At 41.0% G+C, this 22,238-nt stretch overlaps 1 protein-coding gene across 4 annotated transcripts in view; it reads left to right on the top strand.

Annotated features, from left to right (window-relative positions):
• LOC136862776 (DNA-binding protein P3A2) overlaps positions 1-22,238 on the top strand; it is a 298,693-nt gene that overhangs the window by 106,109 nt on the left and 170,346 nt on the right. For all 4 annotated transcript variants that reach the window (XM_067139026.2, XM_067139028.2, XM_067139027.2 and 1 more), the window contains one exon: positions 20,925-21,065. In XM_067139026.2, the coding sequence (XP_066995127.1) occupies positions 20,925-21,065 (141 nt within the window). The remainder of the gene's footprint in view (positions 1-20,924; positions 21,066-22,238) is intronic.

Genomic DNA, 22,238 nt, shown 5'->3' with positions numbered 1-22,238 from the left:
GACTTTTTGTTCAGTATAAGATATAGCTGGCTAAGTCGTATGTGTGCTTTTCTTTGGATATCTTTGATGTGGTGTAGCATGGTGAGCTTTCTGTCTAGGACTACTCTTAGGTATTTGGCTTTGTCATGCCATACTATATCTTGGTTGAAAAGCTTTAGCGGTTTTATGTTGACTGGTCTGCGTGTACGTCTGTTCTTCTTAGTGAACAGCACGGCTTGGCACTTGTCAACATTGACCTTGATGCGCCATTTCATTAGCCATGGCTCGAGAATTCTTAGCGCTACTTGAAGCCTCTTTCGAGCGCACGCTAGCTGTGGATGTTGAACTGTGATAGCGGTGTCATCAGCGTAGAGGTGTGTGGTAGAGAGTTCTGTAGTAGGCATGTCGTTTGTATACAGGACGAAGAGGATTGGGCCGATAAGGGACCCTTGGGCTACACCCGCTCTAATCCTACGCGTATTTGACAGTGTGTTGTGTACGTCTACTTTGAACTCTCGGCCCTCCAGATAAGATTTTATAAGTCTTATATAGCCTGGGTGGAATTCGTGGTCTATTAGTTTCGCTAGTAGGCCTTCGTGCCAGACTGTCAAATGCTTTCTGGATATCAAGGAAAACCGAACCTGTGTCTCTTCGTTTATTGAGACCTATGGTGGCTTGTTCTATGAATCATGTGAGCAGTTGTGGGGCAGAATGTCCGTTCCTAAAGCCAAACTGCTCGTTGCGAATTATACCTTTTTCCTTAATATGCCCTATTAACCTTTTCAGTAGTATTTTCTCGAATACTTTACTGAAGGCGTCCAGAAGGCTGATGGGCCTGTAGTTGTTAGGGTCTGACTTGTCTTTGCCTGGTTTCCCAAATACGAGGATCGTGTGTTTCTCGCGTGAAGTGTCTCGCTAGGTTCCACACTGGCCTGGTGTTTGTGTCGAAAAGTCTGAGGTGGTTGTTCCACTTTTCTGACCTGCATTCCAGTAATTGTGTTTGTATTTCCGTGCTTAGTTCGTTTTTCATCTCGCGATCTTCGTCTCTGTGATGTCGAGCCCAGTTACACCTGCGTATTAACTCTTTTATGTGAGCTGGAATCTCGAAAAGTGGGGATTCTTTTGTGTTTGCTTAGCGGCATGCTCGCAGTTGTGGCTGTTTGAATTGCTTCTACTAGGGTTTTGACTGCTTCGTCAATTTGGGCTGTGCTGTCTAATAGCATGCCTTCGCTTCCCTGTAGGAGTGTGTCTAGCATGCGTTCGAATTTGCCCCAGTTGGCTGCTTTATAGTTGAGCCGGCGTATGGGGTTTTTCTGATATTCCTCTGGGTTCGCATCTAGTGTAAATATCACTGGTTGGTGCCTCGACCCCAGATCGTTCACTACCGTTATGCTATGCCCTTGAGGAATATGTCGCAATAGGGCTATGTCTAGTATGTCGGATACGTGATCGTTCGGTGCTAGGAACGTGGGCTTGCTGGGGGCTGTTACCACATAGTCCTGGGATAGCATGTGGTTATACAGCCTTGTGCCTGCTGGGTTTGGTTTCAGGCATCCCCAGCTGGCATGTTTCGAGTTTAAGTCTCCTCCTAGCATTGTGTTTCGATTTAGCCTTAGTACTGCTTCTATGTCCTGAGTGCTTAGGCTTGTCGGTCTGGAGTATGCCGCTATGACATTTATAAGTGTTCTTTGCACTGGTAGGGCTATTCCGCATGCCTCCAGCGTGACCAGCTCTTGCATGTCTACCTGCATGTGCTTGATGTCCTTCCTTACCAGGACTGCCACTCCTCCAACTCCGTTACCCTTATCACTTCTATGTATTTTGTAGCCTCTTATGGTGAACTTCCTCCCCGGTGGGAAGAATGTTTCTGTTAGGAGTGCTACATGTATGGTGTTCACTGTTAGGAAGGCTTCGAGTTCATATTTTCTTGACCTGACGCCCTGGCAGTTCCATATTAGAACTCGAAGTCATTGTGTGTTGTAGGTGTTATTATTATTATTGTTGTTATTATTTTGTTAGGTTGTTCAGCCATCCAGGGTCAGGAGTTCAGAGATTGCGTTCGCCAAGTCCCCTAGCCATGGGAATGATAGGGTCGCAGCCAGCATTTTGGCCATCATAACTCCGGAGGTTATGATCGCGGTTAGGTTCAAGTTCGGAAAGACGTTTTTCAGAATTTCGTCTATCTTTTCCTTGAACACCCTTCCTGCCATGTTCCCTTCTGGCTGTTGCACCTGTGTTAGCGTTTCAGGTGTAGGTGGTGGGATGGTAGTGGCTGGTGTAGTGGTAGGGGCGGGCGTTGGGAGGCGTAATGCGGATGCCGGTTTGCTGTCGGCAGGTATCTCGTGGGAGGTGGAGCTGGCCTGGGGCGGGCCCTCAGGTAACTTGGTGGGAGCTCGCTTGGGCTTAACCTGCCTTTGTTTCTTTACATGGGCCTTCTTGTTGTTATTGCTTGAGGTCTTAGCTTGGACGGTGGTGGCGGCTGGTTGGACCGAGGGCCCGGGGTTGTGTTTACCCTCCGTCCGTACGGGCTTAAAATTTAAAATGCCTCCGCCTGATTGGCGCTGCATGCCTGAAGGTCCTTGGTTTTGGCCCTTTGTACTTGAAGGGCCAGCAGGACCTGAAGGGTCCTTTTTGCCTGAAGGGCCTGGATTCTTTTTTGCATGAAGCGCTTGAGCCTGAAGGGCCTGCTTGGGCTTTAGGGTTGCCACGCTTGTCACCCTTTGGCCCTTTGCCTTGATAGGCGGCTTCGAAGTCCCAGCGGCTGGGACACTCCTTAAAATTAGCCGCATGTTTCACCCCGCAGTTGGCGCACGAGTACGCGGTGTCGTTGCCGTAGGGGCAGTCGCGGGACAAGTGGGAGGCGGCGCATCTGCAGCATCTGGGCTCTGATCGGCACGTCGCCCCTGGATGGCCATGCCTCTGACACAATCCACATTGGGGTGCCAGTGGCTGGGGGGCGGTGCGGCTCGACCGACACCAGCATTTTCGCGAGCATCCGCATTTTCCGCAGCTTGTCCGCTTCTGGGATGTCCGCCACGGCAACTAGGAATAGGTTGCCCTTGGCTGGCTTATTCCCTGCATGCATCCGCACCACGGAGAATGCGGGGATATCCTGTGCTTTCAATGCAAGCTGGATTTCGTCCGCATTGCCTCCGTTAATGGGGGTCCTCACTACGAACCGCTTCATAGTGCTGTTGGGCAATACTTTTACAAAATTAATATTTAGCCCTTTCAGCACTCCGATAGCAATTTCGTAGCTCTCAAAGCTTTGCATGTGCAGCCGGATCGCTTCGTGTGCATCAACTCTCGGCCTGGAGAATTAGTATTTTTTCTGGTCATGCGGTAGCTTTGTGAGGAGCTCCATTTCAAGTGTCTTAGTGTTGGTGGTGTATACCGTAAGGGGGGGGGGGGTTGAACCCTTACGGGTGTTTGGTTTCATTTATTGTGGTTGAGGTGGACTCTGACGAGTCTGCCTTTTGTGTGTGGAGTGCTGGGGCTGGGTAGATCCGATAGATATCTCGATGCTACTATCGGCTCGGGTACTGGGTTTACGTGTCCCGCCTTTCTGGGCCTTGCGGCTCAGGAGCTGGGTCACTTTGCCTTTCCCCTTCTTCCTCCCTGAAGCAGTCACCCTGGTTTCTCGGCTGGGTGGCTGGGACCTCGGGTTCGGTCACCCCGTGCTCACTGAGTCCCTCTCCCTCGGAACTTTCAGATTCGGTCTCCCGGGATGTGCCTGAAAGGTCAATCACCAGTGGAGCCTCGTTTTGAGTCCGAGTTTCTTGTTTGCACGGGTGGAGGTTGGACTTTATTTAGCGCCATCCGTCGAGTCCGTCTCTTCCTCTCTTTCCTTCCCTTGTGCATTGTTGCCTCTGCGCTCCGGTTGGCGGAACTGGGTCCCGCTTTCCCGGCGTCCGGCATGCTGACCACTGGGTAGGGTTTGAGGGTTCGGTTCATGTTGGGGGGGGGAGGTAGCCTCCAGTTTATGTTGCTCCACAGTCGCTGGCTCAGCGGAGCCATACTACTGTTCCTTCCCGTGTTCGGGTTCCGGCACGTCGGGGCCTAGCCCCGGTTCCCGTTCGCCCTTACACATCGTCACGCACTCCAGGTCAGCTTCCAGGCTTCGCCTGCTCTTAGTTCAGGGGTCAGCCCGGTGGCTGGCCGACCAAGTGGGAAGCGGCTGCACTGGTATGTGCGAGCTGGCTTGTGCTGACGGGGTGGTGATCGGAGATGTCGTGGTGGTGGTGCGCTCATAGTTCCGCATAGTGCAACCCGTCAGGTAAACGTCAGACGTTAGGTTTACTTGCTGTGAGTCAGGTGTGTAGTCTGCTCCCAGCTCCTTAAGGCCGCTATTAGCCGTGGGCGACTATTGTCGTGGCCACCAAATTAGGCGGGTCAGAGAAATTACGCTGTTGCCAAGGTTATGTAGCAACTGGCGAAGAAATGTCTAACTGAACACATCATTTCGGAGCGCGAGGCAAGTTGTTATCTCTCAAGCTCCTGATATTACTTGATACAATGTTTCAAAACAAATTATACTACAAGCTTCAGAAAAGATTGCTGATTTTAGTGGTATAACTATTTTCCATATAAACCACTTCAAATAATTATTAAAAATAAAATCTTGAACGAGTAAATTTAAATCCGTAGAATCCTGTATTGAAAATTTCAGTAAGCGGCCAAGTTTTTATTTTATCAGCCAATAAAATTTTGTCTGCGGGAATAATGTAAAAAATTGCCTGACATATTTTTTATCTGAAACATATTTCCGTGAGTCTTGTAATTTTCCTGGAAAATGACCCGGAAAGTGATCATGTAAATGTCGCTGGCTGAGGGCAGTTCGGGGCGCGCGCGCCAGCACAGGCTGCAGGATGCCGTAAATACTTTCACACTACATATTAATCCGTATCAGTTTTATTACATTATAACTTTAAATATTTGAATACTGTATATTGTACTGAGTAATATGGAAAAAAGAACTACTTTAAAGAATAGGTTAACATTAATTTACAATTAATTAAGAATCGGGTTCTAGCTTCAAGGCAGTCTAAGATTTCTTAGTCACTGTCATCACACATCTCACTATCTGTCGAGTCGTCATTTACACTGATGATGAATGGCTCCATTCTTTCGTCCCTTACTATTTCCTTGGCCCAATCGTCTGATTGAAGATTTTCCGCGCGATTGAAGCACTTTTCCCAATTTGCAGCAGTCACACGGTCAATGGTTTCTGACGTTAGTTATTCTACGTCCTTTATTTTGAATGTCTTGGTCCTCTCTACCACCTCTCTCTTGACTTGAGCCCAAATCAATTCACATTCACTATCCATTTTAACTGCACTTACGGTGCGAGCTCAAGAGCTGCATGACAGGGAATGACATGGGTAAGCTGGCCTGGAGCGGATGGGCTGCAACTAGACAGCACTGTACGATCAGCGTTACCAATCTGTGCTTGGAGATAAGCGACTCTCGACCATCTGCCGCTTTGCCGTTCCCATATCTGACAACAGCGCAGTTTTCCTCACCCGCCTAATTTGGTGGCCGCGACAATAGAATTTGAAGCAAAACCCGAAGGTGAGAATAATACTCTAGGTGAGTATTATATTCCTTTTTAGCTAATGGCGTTACATCGCACCGACACAGATAGGTCATATGGCGACGATGGTGGGAAGGAAGCGGCCTGAGCTTAATTGAGGTACAGCCCTAGAATTTGCCTGGTGTGAAAATGGGAAACCATGGAAAACCATCTTCAGGGCTGCCGACAGTGGGATTCGAACTGTCTCCCGGATGCAAGCTCACAGCTGCGCGCTCATAACCACACGGCCAACTCGCCCGGTATGTGAGTATTATAAAACGTTTACTATTCTTATATGGAAATATGTAATACCCATAACAATTCTGTAATCATTTACAAGTAGCATTGATCCATTATATGGCTATATTAGTGAATTACAGCTCAACTGGGATACACTTGTTTAGTCCTGTGTCGCTTCCTGTTATTTCTTCTTTTATGTGGCCAAGCAATCCTTAAAATGAGGACTTTGACATGCGCAGGTAATTGAAAAATTTACGGTCACCCTCATTTAGATCGTCAAACAATGTATAATATAATCCTCTAGTCAGCCGAGAAACAAATATAGGATGTTTCCACACTTTCCTAACCCTTCGGTTCTCCCTTTTTAATAGAAGAGCAAGAAGAACTTCGTAGGTCGCCATTCTCTCAACTGACTATTCCCCGGTATAAGCCGAGCAATTATTTACAAGTTGCACCACTGATCGCCCGGTACTTAAATCCTCTGGCAACTAGTGGTGCAACTAGTCGCCCACGGCTAATAGCGGCCTAACACTTGTCGTTTCCCGCTCGCGGAGCACGCTAGGCGGTGAGTCACCCCCCAGCTCTAGCTCGGCCGGGTCATTGACATTGACCATTAGTCGGTAGCGAGACGCTATGCTCACTTGTAGCATTGAACCCTACTGACATATTCAATACATTACTACTAAAGAATAATATATTGCCGATGGGAGTAATTGGCGGAGGGCGGCGCTGTGATAACTGCGCTTTGCCCTCCGCTGATAAATTGACGACCGTAGAATGGTCAGAGTGCCGTGATAACGACAGCTCCTCACTCCGTCAGTTCTTGAAGATCGTTGCTGGTTGTCTGTATGGTTCCAGGCTTGCTGACAAATTGCTCTTTACTAAGCGTATCATTGCTCTTTCTGGAAAAGCAAGCCTGGTCCGTGTGTGTTCGTGTAGGGACATTCTAATGCGAGCTAGTGGACGCGGGATTATCCGTTGTTAAGCGGGTCCCTGGGCCACAGATTCCCTATCTAACCCTAGGTACCGAGAAACGGTAACCGGCTGGGACAGGTGGTGTATCCACTCGACGTTCTCTGAAGGTCTCGGTGAAAGGAGAGAGACAGCGGAGCGAGAGGCACGTACGTCCTTCCGCTACGACAGTCAGCTCGTCCTTGTGTGTGGTATACTGTGGAGGCCACTGCGTAGGCTACTTGTAGCCGCCGGCAGTGCCAATGCACTATGAGAGACTTGGTTTCATAACCAACAGTTAATGCCTGCCTGGCCATCAGATGATATAGATGTTGATTCATATAGTGAACCTGAAATATTTGTCCCGAATGAGTAAATTCATAATACCAATATAAATGATCCGTTTTTGGACATCATAAATTTTCCAGCTAACTCATTCCTGGTTGCCAGCGTTTCGCCCCAGTTTGCTAAGTTGAGCTCATCAGTTGGTAAACAGCACACCCACCAAGACTCATTGGCTAGTGCATACCATGGAGGCCACCGAGTAGGCTACTTGTAGCCACCGGCAGTTGACAACATCTATATCATCTGATGGCCAGGCAGGCATCAATTTTTGGTAATGAGACTAAGTCTCACATAGTGCATTGGCACTTGTAGTCTTAACTCCAGAAATTTGTGAATTCGACAAATTTTGACGTTAAATATTTAAAGTAGGACAAAATTCATAACCTATATTCAACAGTGTGCATCAGTTTTGTAAATTTTAAGGACGAAAAGAATAATATTCACGCCTAAACTCAGCTGTTTTGAGAGTGTATTAAGATTTCAATTCCATATGGTACAACATGAGAAAAAGTTTACATCCAATTGTAACAAAATGTTTTAATGTGTATACAACAAATAATTTTAAAACATTTAGCAATTTAACAGATTGTAAATGTATTTATACAGAGATTAACTAAAGGCATTGTATTTCAAATAGCCTATTAGAATAAGATTTTAAAGTTTCAATCTCAATAAATAGTCATATTATTTTCAATAAGATGACATAATATATAAGCACTTTATATTTAAGAGGTTTAAGTTTAGTATGGATAAGTTTGTTAATGGCAAACCATAAGTGTAAGTGCTAGACCAATGTTATCAATTTAACCTTGTAAGAATATTTATACCTGAAGATGTTCAAAATATGAACGAAACATGTCCTCTGTTTTAACAACTAAGCAATAAAATAAGGATGAGATCCTAATTTTATAATTGCTTTTAATGTATTGAATAGGTGGAAATTAAAGTTTTATTGTTCTCCTTTTAACAGACTTTCATTGCGGAGAAAATGAGGATAGTCTCTTGCAATGGCATCAGTAGACGAATAAGTTTGAATGGTGTCTTTAAAAGTAGGAAAGATCACAATATGAAGATAAAGCTGGAATTCAACAGGACAAATTGGGGCAAATATTCGTTTATAGGAAGGGGAGTTAGGGATTGGAATAACATACCAAGGGAGATATTCAATAAATTTCAGATTTCTTTGCAGTCATTTAAGGAGAGGCTAGGAAAACAACAGATAAGGAATCTGCCACCTGGGTGACTGCCCCTAAATGCAGGCCAGTAGTGATTGATATTGAATCACCACCAACACTACTCTTATCATAGTTGTACTGTAAAATTAAATAAGACATAAATGATCAGAAATTGTATTCTCTATAACATTTATTATATAGTAATTTTCGATAGAACAAAGAACATAGGTATTTAAAAATTAAATTTTAGGTGCCTTCCCCTAAACTACGATTTCATCCAGGGTGAATAAAATTATTTATAGCCTTGACTGTAGTTCCTTATTCCCCGACTTCACATACCGAGTTTCATTAAATTCTGTTTACACATTTTCTCGAGGCTCGGCGTTGATATGAACTTGACAACAAAAATCCAGATTAATGAATATTTCTGTTATAGCCGCTATAGTAAAAATGACATTGATGATCGGAAATTTAGTTGTATATAACTTAAGTTATGTAGTATTTATTGATAGGACCACTAATAACATAAATATTTGGGAATTAAATTTACATACCGATTTTCATTATATTCTCTTCAGCCATTTTCTCGTGATGCCGGTACATACATGCATACATACAGACAGATAGACAGAGATGATTGAAAATTAAAAAGTGCAGTTCCTTGTTAGTGTGGACATGGCCGGTACAGAAATTCCATTCTTTTTAAATTCTGTGCAATATACAGACCAAACTCTTATTTTAGGTAAAAGATAATAAATAAATAATCACCGGGCTGAGTGGCCCAAACGGTTGAGGCGCTGACCTTCTGACCCTAACTTGGTAGGTTCGATCCTGTCTCAGTCCGGTGGGATTTGAAGGTGCTCAAGTATGTCAGCCTCATGTCGGTAGATTTACTGGCACGTGAAAGGACTCCTGTGGGACAACATTCTGGCACCTCGGTGTCTCCAAAAGCCTTCAAAAATAGTTAGTAGAACGTAAAAACAATAACATTATGTTCATTAATACTTCCTGTCGGAACCTCCCTCTTAATTGTTACAGGATCAGATAATGCTTCATCTACTTATACTCCTACACACATAGCTACTTTGCCTGAATTGTAGGTAATATGATTTGGTATATTTGGAAATTATTCTAGGAGACTGGAAGTGTTAATAGGTTCCCTGGCATGGGCTGCCAATGGAAAACAACCTCAGGACAGGATTGTTTTTTGCATATATGAGCTCTCCGAAACTGCAGTGTTACAGCACGAGCACTACAGGAGGAGCTACAGCAGGCTTCTGGAGTATGAGTTAGTTATAGGTCAGAAACAGGCTTCAAGAGGCCAATTTAAAGTCCTAGACCTGATTCGCATTATATCATTCAGATGATCTTTTGCAAGCCTGGAGAAGACGTAGGTAGCTATTTCATTGACAGTTGTACATCTACCATTGCTTATGGAGGTTACGGTGTGGGTAAGTGTAAGTCTTGACACGAAAACCAATCTACTGATCATTTGCAATGTATGCTTAACTGCTAGACAGTACATTGATGAGATCTTAGTGCCATGTGATTCCTCACTTGAGGCAAATTGGTGAAAATGCATTATTCATTCATGATAATGCTAGGGCACATGGTGCCAATATTGTTCCGAGCTTCCTGCAAGAGCACCAGGTGCAATGAATGGAGCAGCCATCCAGAAGTTCCTACTTGAATCCGATCAAAGAAGCCTGGGACCAGCTGGAGCAGTGCATGTGAGCAAGAAATTGACCACCCCGATTACTACAGACCCTGGAAAGATGCTCTTTTGGAAGAGTGGGGATGTCAGCCTTAACTGAACGTGCGATGCATTGTCAGAAGCATGATAAGGCATTGTGAAGCTGTTATCCATGAGAGGGGTGGCAGTACTCCCTATTAAGACTTAAAAAAAAAAAAAAAAAAAAAAAAAAATTTAATCAGGGACCACATTATTTGACACAAGCTGATAATGTGACCTGAAGTGAATTAAATATGAATTACAGTAACTAAAGTACCAATCATGTAAGTAATAGTGAGATACTGATAAAAAAAAAGGGGGAAATATGTTACTTTCCTTTTATAATGTACTGTCTTTGGTGTCACCTGGAATTGTGTGGTGGAGTAGACAAAGCAGGACTTCATTAAGATAGGCTCAAAATTTCAAACTCCTAGGTGTTTGGACAGCAGTAAACATAAATATTGCCAAATATTGAGTGTAACTTGATAGAAACTGGTGATATTCTTTTAAGAACGAAACATGCCATTCTTTGTTTAATAGTGCATATTTTTATTCCGTGTTTACGAGTGTTTTTTGTACAGGTATGTTACAGTGTAATAAAGGGTCTCTCATATAAACTAAGACCGAATGCACAGTGTATGTACTCTGCGCTGCGGCAGTTGCCTCAGCCGAACTTATCTCGTGCATAGTCGCCATGCTTTAAGCATGTATAAAATCTTACTTGAAATCTTACCTTATAAAGGATGCCAGAAGCGTTGCCCTTCCTGCGTTGTACACGCATTGCTTCTGGTAACCATGTTCTGGTTGATGCTAGTGAGTTCTGCCACTGCAATGTTTCTGATTTCATTCATAATGTTTTCTTTCAGTTCCTCCAATGTGTGAGGATTTGTTCTTGGATTCATGAGGGTAATTGGTGTCAGTCCCAATGACAGTTGGAATTGTTGTATATCATATCTATTGCACAACACCTAAACACATACAACCATCACTTAAGTTATTTTTTGTTATTCGTCTGAAAGGATCATCTAATTCACAGACAGTATGGGCTGCAACAACGACAAACTTCCACCCAAAACAATCTAAAACTTTAAGAACTTAAAACTTAAATAAAACTTCATATTAAACGCACAACAATAATTCTAAAAGTACAAAAAGTTTGTAAAATATCAATCAGTATCACTATAAAAATAAATTCACTTGACACATTAACAGGTAACGTTAAATCCTAAAAGAAACTTTTCAAAAAAGTACCAGGGCAACGCATGGAGCAATTTCATATCAAGACATGTTATTTGACCTATGTATAATGAATGCTGCAGAGCAGCATCGGTCCTCCAGTAGAAACCCCTATTTGTTGTGCTAATTTTGTGAGTGATTTATTCAGTGTCCATTCAAGATTTGCACTGTCACCTAGCTTTTCCTCTGTTAAAACTGTTTGTGTGCGTGCATGTTTTTTATTGAGCATTGAGGCATTAGATTCAAATTTATTTACAATTAAGTTACGTGAATCTGTGTGCTTGTAAAGGTGGCACCTCACCAGGAAATTGCTGAACAAATGCATCGCGTACCCGTCGAGCCGACTCGTACTTAAAGTAACTTTTACATACGGAAGTATGGTGTTGCATTGATAACTTTCTCACCATATACATAAACAAAGTGGCATAAACAAAGGAATGGATAGGGAACAAGCACTGACTTGTTGTAGGAAGCAGGCAGTATTTACATGGCCTGCCTGCTTCCACCAGGAAGTCAGTGCTTGTTCTACATCAGACATTAGAGATGAGTGTCATGAATAATTTTTCTCCTTTTAATTTATTTTCTGTATGTTTATTCAGTCCTAATTCTGGCTATCATTTCCACGTTTACTTCTTTGCCTGAGGTCTTAAGTCAACTTAAAGACATCAATCATAATATTATGACAAGAAGATCATAACCATAATTTGTTATTATATTAATATTATAATTTTTCCTGCAACATTGTCTTTGTCTGGTATACATATGTTTTAGTTATCACGTAATCTGTTTAATTTTTTATTTGGCTGAAGATGGCCACTAAGTGGCTGAAACTAGTCCCAAGACTGATGTAATGTCATTTACTTGATATTTCTTATAATTACCCTTCAATATGGAACAAAAATGAAATTTATAGCTTATTACTGTCTCACCATGTTAACGTCTGAGATTCAGACAGGCGACTGATGCTTGCGAGGTCGAACATGTGCACGTTTCTTGCAAGGTCAAGAACTATGCACGTGTCTGCAATACTGCAGCTTATGTACTGGAGAGTAAAAACACCACTTGGGTTTTAGTTTATATGAGAGACCCTGTATTTATATCGAACTTGTGTGTTCGACAGACTGAAAAGCTTTTAAGTTACATCTGAGCCCACACAGGAAAGTATGGCTTCCTTCTTTAAAAAAAAAAAAAAATCATACATCGAGTTTGTCTTACAGTGACCATGAAAACAGCGACGTACATTCATCCAACACAGATGAAACATCTCTCTTTCTCTCTCTCAATTGCACTCGCAATAAATGTAGTGAAAAGTTGCAGACTGTGATTTAAAGTGTAATATGAGAAAATTTATTACAGACAATGCAAGCTATATGCAGTTGTGCCAATTCTCCTGATTTAAGCATGAGACTTCTAGTTTTTCATCGTTCTTCCTGATCTCGCCATCGCCGGGACCGATCCCCCGATTTTCAGAGCAGTTTCAGTAATTTTCATATCATTTTAAACTCTTGCGCGTTTCCTCGTTCTATTGATGTATGGTCGAGTATGGCTGGCCAATAGTAGTTCTAATAATCACAACCAGATGGCAGAATGGGGCATGGTGGCCAGCCATGTGTTCCTCTTTGGTCTGTAATACAGTCAAATATTGAAATAGCTTAATAATAGGAAGTGGAAGTCGCAAGTGAGTAACCTAACCTCAGAAGTAGTACGCCATAGAAGTCTACCCGGGGCAGGACCTGCATAAGTGCTCGTGTTAAGTCATGTAGTAGTGCTTCTTGGTTGTATGTCTTAATATTTGTTTTTGGCCAAAATGTCAAAATAGAAATATGATGCAGTGTTTGGAAGAGTTTCCATCTTTCAGTGAATTCAGGAAGGGACCAACGTTCACATTCTGTACTATATGTAAGTGTGATTTTTCAGTTGCGCATGGCAGGAAGTGTGATATACTCAAATATGTGCAAATGAAAAAACATAAGGAGTGTGTTCAGTGTGTAGAAAGAAACCAGAAACTGAACTTTTCATGTAAAACCAAGATGTAAATCCTGTGACGAATGCCGAGGCTTTATTTACATCATTTATTGTAGAACATAACCTGCCTGTAAATTGTGCCGACCATGCAAAAGTTTTCCTGATACAGAAATCGCTAAACAATATGGGTATGCTAGAACATAACCAGCAGATATTATTACAGAAATGTGCATGGAAGAAAGGGCAAAAATTGTATCACATTTGCAGGTGAATGCATTTTCTCTTGCTACTGATGGTAGCAATAAAAACGACTTGAAAATATATTCTATTGTTGTAACATTTTTTTAGGCCTTAACTCGGTGAAATTCAGAATTTTCTACTCTCTGTGCATAATTTAGAAGGGGATGCTACTGGATCTAACATTGCCAATCTTTTGCTCTCAACTTTTCAGGAATTCTGCATTCCATTAAAAACTTCCTAGCTTGTGATGCTGATAATGCTCCACTAATGGTAGGATTAAAGAGTGGTGTGGCAGGTTGTTTGAAGCAGGAAAATGGTAACATAATCATCGTAAACTGCTCTTGTAACCTAATTAATCTTGCTGCAGAGATGGGTGCAGCGTGTTTGCCTGTAAATGTAGATGAAAGTATAATTGTTATATTTTATTATCTGGAGAGGTGTGCAAAGAGGAAAGAATAGTTCAGAGAATTTCAGACTTTACACAACTCGGTGATCAGGAAAATTCTGAAGCATGTGCCTACTTTATGGTTATCACTAAGAAGCTGTTTAGATAGTATTGTGCTGCGGTGGGATGTTTTGGTTACTTCATTCAGGAGTGAAATTGTGAGTAAGAATTCTTAGATGGGAACTTTGAAGACTTACAAAATTTCTAAGCACAGTCTTAGTGCAGATATGTCTAGTCTGTCTGAAAAGGTCAAGCATTGTCATAACATTTCACCACACTCCTCAGTTAAAAGGAAAACCCAGTCATCAGTTTCACCCAAAGAAAATTAAACGACTGATGGCACCAAGAGCCATGCTTTGTCATGTGAAGAATGACTGTTCATGTTCCTTTCATCAAATTTGCATAAATCTCTTTGCCTTCTTCTCATGGATATCTTTGAGAATCCAAGCGTAGCTCTTCAGTCAAGTATGCCACACATCCACTTATTGAAGTCACTTTTGGAGGAACTATTGAAGAATGCAATGGCAAAGTTTGTGAAACCACACATTATTAAAAGATCCTCCTCTCTCCTTGATGTAGATTATTATACTCCAGCAAATTAAAAGGATGATTGTGATCTGAAGATACGGAATTCTGCATTTATTTTGGTGAACACTTTGAAGTCTGAGGAAGAGTGCATAGTCAAGTCTGTTAGAAAGTGTTTCTCTCCATCGTGTGACTACATGATAAACAAATTTCTGTTCAAAGATGGTTTTAATTAATGCAGAAGTTGCAAATATTTTTGTTATAAGTAAGGCATCATTTTCTAGCCTTAGATTTTTCATTAACAAATATCCAAACATTCTGTCTAGTCAAACGAAACATTTAGATAAAGAAACTGACAATCTGCACTCTCGGTTCTGTAACTTTCAGCTTGAAGAAAGAGACCTGGCAAAAGGAGGAATTGATGTTCAGTGGGCATTGGTAGGTCAGATGAAATCAGCTGGGGGTGTACATAAATATGACAAACTCTCAAACGTGCTACTTGCTATTTTATCAATTCCACATTGCAGTGCAGAATGTGAAAGGATTTTTAGCAGAGTCACAAAGACGAAAACACAGTTCAGATCCTTGCTATCTGAACAAACTTTGGAGAAACTTTTAACCTTAAAATCAGTTCATCAAGGCAAGTGCTTTGAGCAAAAAATTTAGTTTGGAGCTTCTGAAGAACACTTAAGTCACCTACGGGTGTGTTGAACAACAATTAGTCGTAATGAATTCAGCATGTTGAAGGATAAGAAGTCACATGCTCTTAAAGTTCAGGTATGTCCCTGATTACTGATTCCCCACTCCACAGATTGGCAGATGTGTCTGTAATCTTACTTTAAAAACTGGCCACTGCTTCTGAAGATTTATGAAGAAAATAGAGACAAGATTCAAGATTCCATTGAGAGAAAGGTTAGTGGCTTTCAAATAAAGTGAAATGCGGATGATGTTTTTAATGTGTTAAAACCAGTAGCACTAGCTCTTGATGTAAACTTGAGAAGCAATTGTACCATTGGACAAGCAAGTGTGGAAAAAACGAAAATATGACCTGGAGGAATTAAAAGTCTTCAGGAAATCTGGAACTAATGACACAAAAACTAAGATGTTTGAAAAATTTTATTATCAAGCATTGGCTGCACTATATTTTCTGACTTTCATTGTTCACCCAGAATTAAACAACTCAAGCATTTGTTTTACATCCATCCTAGCATGAATGTGCAATTCAATTTTCCCAGGGAAAATATGCGGGAACATCATTTCTATCAATACTTGTGAAATATCAAGCAAACTCTCAATCCTTCATTTCAACGATTTTGTGCCGATGAGGTGGTGCAAACTTCTGCAACTCTTAACAGCTAGAACACATTCCACTGATGTAGAAACCTGTTTTTTCTGTGTTTGGTGGTGTTCATTCAAAGTTAAACTTTTTTTCCTCAGAATCTCAGGTGAAAAATCATGGGTCGACTTGCATTTGCGATCTAACAGTAATTAATGCCATTGGCAGCTACCACAGTAACCACGCTGCTTCCCTACACACACACACACACACACACACACACACACACACACACTTGTGCGCATAAAACTCGTTGACCATCAACGTCCGCATCTTTATTAAACATCGCTAGCCGCGGCAGTCGATTACACAGTGCCTCTCTGCGCAACGTCACTGGTTCTCGGGAAATAGTGAAGAGAGAATGACATTCTACTAGCCTCTACAAAAACTCTTTTAAAATCCGCAGAATGGCATCATAACATGTGAGACTTTGAAGCATTGGAAAGGCCACAGCTACTCATTGCCAGAGTTATAACAAGTCTACTGTACCTGATGCTTAGTAAAATTAAGCCTAACAGTTTTTTAGACAGTAAGAATATTTTCGTGATACAAAAAACGCAAGGGCGGAATGGTCATACCACAGTGCAATAAACTCATTGACTTTCAATGTTCGCATCTTTATTGCTATCCACTGAAGTGGGCCGAAGGCGAGACGTACGCCTAGCAGCAGCCTCTTGTACCAGACGCTTAATAAAATTTGGTGTAAGAGTTTTATAGACAGCATAAATATTTTCTTGATGGTTCGTCATATTGTAGAGACACGTGGAACAGGTATTGCTGGCAAATTTTCAACGGGTTCTCTTTGATACGATAATGACAATTTTAAGTTAATGGTTATTGAACTCACGGAAATAAAGAATAATTGGGCAGCCACAAGAAAATGCGGCATAACAAAAACTGATGTTCGGCGTGCAGATAAAGTTAGTCTAAAAGTTACTGTACTGGAAAGGCATTCATATGTTTTCACAAAGTAATTTTTAAGCCTGATAGAAATTTTTGGAAGGAAAAAGTGGGGGTCATCTTGCGTTCGGGGTCATCTTGGAGAAATACAGTAGTTTAGAAATTTGCTTGGTGTAAACAAAGTTTCTAGCCTGTGTTTTTATTTAAAATAATAAATCACGAGGCAGAAACTGGTTGAAAAATATAATACAATCGTCCAAGTCAAAATATTGTTAAAACACAGAATTTGGATTGATCCTTCATTATTCATCTTAGGTAGGTACTTAATACATAACGAAGCATACACCAGTCTGAAAATAATGTCAAATTATTGGTAAACATGTACAATTGAAGAAAATCAGATTTAAATAAAATAAATCTGACTTAAATAAAGTTATCGATTTTGATTTTTTAAATATCTCATGATTTTTTTTTACACCCTGCTTGGAAGAGGCCAGTACCACAGGCATTGAGGCAGTGATTATCAAACATTAACTTCAGTGGGCTAGCCATGTCATCGACATGCCTAACACACAACTTTCAGAGCAAGTGATGTACTTTGTTGAAGAATGGTCAATCTAATCATGGAGGACAGCAAAAATCAATGCAGGCACATTCAGAAATCTAAAATGGAGAAGTGCCAAATTTACATTGGCAACTGGGAGGGTGTATAGTCTGATCAGTCAAGGTAGTGATGTATGGACCATGGAAGCCCGCAACATTCTAAACAATAATGGTGAAGGCACAAGTCTGATTGAAGTGATTGTAACAGAAGAACAAGAAAATGAGGGAAGAAATGAATAGTGTCTACAACAAAGAGCTTGTGGTTATAGAATTACTTTCTTCAGCCATCTAAGAACCCATAAGTGGCAACCTTGATATACTTGAAAGATGACATTATGTTTGTCTGTGAGTGAATATCTACCCCGTTGGTATCCTTACCTTCTCATGGTGGTGGGGTTTGCGTGGTCAAATGATCCTGAGATATGTGCCGGCGGTAGCTTAGCTATTGGTTGGGCCTCCCAAGCTGGACAGGTCGAAGGTTATGATCCCGACTGAATGGAATACCCTGGTCCTCCAGGTTGGGGGAAACCTAATCACAGAGAGAATCAGACTGCCTTAAACCTACAATGATCAGTGTGTGTTAAGCAGCAAATATTTTGGTATTGCGGGACATTAAATGTGAAAAGTATCTTCTAGGCTGGAGCCAGGAGAAATTTGGAGGAAAAGCTGTTGAAGTACAGAATGGAGGTAGTAGCTCTACAGGAGATAAGTTTGAAGGAAACCGCTGGTAGAACTATAACATTATATATTGATCAGCAGTGGGAAGAAGAAAATAGACTGGGACATGAAGTCGATCAGTCAGAGCATGAGTGAATATGAGACAGTAAATGCTAGAATATGTCATTTAAGACCGAGAGAAACTTTTTCTATCATCTTGCTAATCATTGTGCATGCACCCGCTGAGAATACAACTGAAGAAGATTAAGAAATATTTTATGAATAGTTGGAGAAGGTGTAGGATAGGTGACCGAAATATGGTGTTAAAATTGTCCTAGTGGTTTGTAGGCAAAGAAATCAACCTGTTGCAGGCTTTCATAGCAGATATGTAGAAACAAATGAAAATGGATTGCTGTAAAAATCAAAGATGCTGGACTTTAGAAGAACAAGGTTTACAATGCAGAGATACTTAAGGACCAGAAAATACGGGAAGAATATCAGGATGAGGTATAAGAGAAACTATAAGGAAAGGAAACATCAGAATACTGACGTACTGTGGGATAAAACCAAACTAGCAGCAAATGTAACAGTTCAAGAGGTACTTTGGGGGGGGGGGGGGGGAAGAATAGAAATGGTTGATTTGATAAAGACATTTTAAAATGTTTGGACGGAAGAAACCTAGCCTGACAAAAATTCTACAAAAACCCAATTGAAATAATGTGAACATGTTAAAAGAGAAGAGTAGATAGCAAAAACTTTCATAAGATATAAAGTGAGAAGGTGAAAGGAAAAGAATAAATGAATTTCAAAATGACTTTGGAAACAAACAGGGAAGAAAATTCTTCCATAGTGGGGCAATCAAAACAAGGTACCAACCAAACATGAAAATGCTGAAAGATGGGGCAGACTGGATGGTTGTAGGGAAGGAGATAATCCTAGAAATATGGAGATAATATTTTGAAGATTTCCTGTCAGGCAGACGGATAGTAAATGAAGAAAGTAATGAAGCAAACTAGAGCAGAAAATGGACAGCAGGATCTTGTAGGTGGTGGTGGTGGTGATGATATAGAAGATAGTATTGTGCCTCCAATTGATTAAATAAGGGAAATAATCAAACAACTTAAGAATAATAAAGCTCCTGGGAACAATCATATAATGGCAGAAATGGTAAAAAATGGAGGTGAAATATTAGTAAGAAGGAAACATGGAGATAATTAGAGTGGTTTGAGAAACCAAAAAAAGTCAAATGATTGGACACTATCTACCATCTACCAAATACATGGTCATGTTTGCAGTACAAAAACCTCTGAGACATATCTCCGCTGAGTATTATGTACAAAATACTCTCTATTGATGTAACTAAGAGAGTAAGTAGAAGAGCTGAGAGAATTCTACGGGAGTATCAGGCTGGTTTCAGGTAATTTCAGCACTTGGCAGAGCAGCTAGAGCACATGGTAACTGAAAGGACGAGAAGAAACAGTGTCTCTCCCATGTTGGAGGGTACACCTTTGAAGCAGTAGACCAGCTTCATATATCTTGGCTCGATTGTTACATCAGAAAACAAAGTGGAAGCAGATATAATGAATTGCATTAAGACTGTCAGTAGAGCATACAGGGCATTGTACTCTCTCCTGGACAGTAAAAACGTAAGCAGGAAAATAAAACACTCTATAAAACAACAATCAAACCAGACCTAATATATAGCAGTGAGGCATGGGTACTGACTGAAGCTAAGGAGAAACTGAATATCTGAAAACGGGAAGTGTTGAAGATATTTGGCCCAGTAAAAGGAGGCGCGACATAGAGGATTAGAACCAACGAGGAAATAAAAGTCTTATATAAAGAACCTGACAAGGTAGCCTCAGTCAAAATGGGAAGAATAGGATGGTTACGGCATGTGCAACATATGGAAGGAGAAAGATATCCAAAGAAGGCTCTAGCAGGACATCCTAGTGGTAGAAGAAGGCGAGGTCGACCCTGTGTGAGATGGCTGGATGAAGTGGTGGCGAACTTGAGGGCTATTGTAGTAAGGAGATGGCATAGACGTGGAGAAGATAGAGTCCACTGGAAATGTGTGATCAAGGAGTCCAAGGTCTTCAAAGGACCATAGTGCCATGGCGTAAGTAAAGAAATAAAGTAAATGAGAGTTAATATCTATGGTAATGATGATGTGTGTCATGATTAAATCCACAACATGGTCATCACAGCACTCTAATTCCTTGGAATTTATTGTGATATTGTGTAATCTGTCCAAACACTCATAAAATATAACGCCCCGCAGATTATGTTCACGAGGGAGTTTTTGTTCCACTACATTTTCTGGCTGTACTTAACGTGCCACCTTCATGTACTGTAAACATTTCTTGCTCTTTAAAACTAAAAGATCTCTACTTGAATTTATACATTTACAATACAATATATTGAGTTCTAGATTTTTTAAATTCTGACTGTTTTTAGACTTATTTGGCATGGCATTTAAAAGGCATTAGAATAAGGATTATCAGTTGGTCTTATGAAAATAGAGCTGGAAATACATCAGTTTTCCCAGATGTGGTTCACTAGAAAAGAAAATTGAGTAGGTGTACAGCTGTTTTAGAAGATCCCTTGTGGTACTAGGTCATAGGAACATTGCAGTATCTCTCCACATGTGTCTCTTTGATCACTGGGACATTTGAGATTGCTTCATTCATTCAGACCACTTGCTTAGTGGGTCCCTTTTCTTTCTTTGATTACTTTCCGAACTAGTGTGGTGATTGCTATTCTAAAGAGGACTGTAGAACTTCTAGAATCAAAGTCCATTTTGATCACCTTAATTTTTTGCAGTATCCTCAAGTATCTAGATCGTTACATTTTCCTATATTCCTTTAACATTTTATCATTTCTGCTTATTCGTTGCCTACTATTTTCTGTGTATTTCTAGTGTGACCTTGAATTAAGAAAATACCTTTGAGTTTCTCATAAGAAACTTGTACTTTTCATGTGATCTAGAATTACTGATTGAAATGAACTTATCTTCTTTTTAGGAGCAGCTGGAGAAATTTGTTCCTTTCATGATCAGCTGTTCCAAGGGACACACAGTAGGGAGCTCCAATAGTATCCCTAAATGGTGGCCGAGTGATGTTCCATTCATGCTTCCATTAATTCGGCCGCAAGGTCTAGAAACTGTAAGTAAATTCTATTTTGTCTCTATGTTGTGCATTGTGATACATTGCTGTTAACACAATATTTTGTAAGTTCACAAAATATGGGAGTGGTAATTCATTGGAAGTGAATGACCCCTTATGTCATATGTAGATACATATATACAGTACATACGTACATACATCCTGGCAACTTTAACTGAGGACCTGTGAAATATGTGAAACTGGTGACATCCCCTTCCCCCCTAGCCTTACATGTTACAAGATCAACTGTTATTTGTTCCCGCGATGAGTGTGTCTTCCACACCACTGCGCAGCACAAACCAATAGGAGTTAGTTTCACACGATGCTGCCAGATATTGCGCTATCCCCCTTTTGGCAGCCCTGAGGATGGTTTTTCACACCAAACAAATGCCGGGGCTGCTTGTTAGTTAAGGCCAAGGTCGCTTCATTCTTAGTCCTGACCTGTCCTATCCCATCATCACCGTAAGATCAGTCTGCGTCGGTGCAACGTAAAAAAATGTAGCAAAAGGCAGTGCTGGATTAAACTCTGCTTACTTTATTCCTGATAGGATGGACTATTTCCTCATCCCTCATTTCAGCAGTATATGAAGAGTGCACAACACTCATTTGTCAGCATATTTTATAATGTCGGGTCCCATTATATGTTTAATTAACTACAGATCCTCGGACATCTAGGAATTCACAGAGCTACCTAGCAGTCACGACGCATTTTATAAATGAAAGTTTCGAAGTAATAGTTCTCGGAGTGTAAATGGATTGGTGCAAACATTTTATAGGAAGATTGTGAGTAATGAGCTGGTGAAAGGGACAGTGGGAGAAAAGAAAGAGCGATGGAAAGATGAAGTCTAACTATTAGCGTACATTCTAAGGTGTGGTTAGGGGCTGTATAAGCCAGCAGGGGGTAAACGACTGTTGCTTCCAAAAGCTGACCTGCAACTTGTATTATGTTACTTTTATATCCTAATACTCCAACCTAATACCACATTGTAACGGATACACAGGAACATAATACTGTAAAGTAACCATTTGTCCCGTCCCTTGAAACAGGTATTCATTCTACCATCAATTCTCACTGCAATCCAATTGTCAACATAAATGTCTTTGATTTTAATAAGCTACCTTTAATCCCATAGTTCCCCAGTACTGTGGAAATCTTTTCCCTGCCTCTTTAGG

This window comes from Anabrus simplex, chromosome 2, assembly GCF_040414725.1.
Source record: "Anabrus simplex isolate iqAnaSimp1 chromosome 2, ASM4041472v1, whole genome shotgun sequence".
In the NCBI taxonomy this organism is placed as follows: Eukaryota; Metazoa; Arthropoda; class Insecta; order Orthoptera; family Tettigoniidae; genus Anabrus; species Anabrus simplex.
Note: the sequence above shows the minus strand (reverse complement) of the source record. Positions and strands in the feature narration are given on the sequence as shown.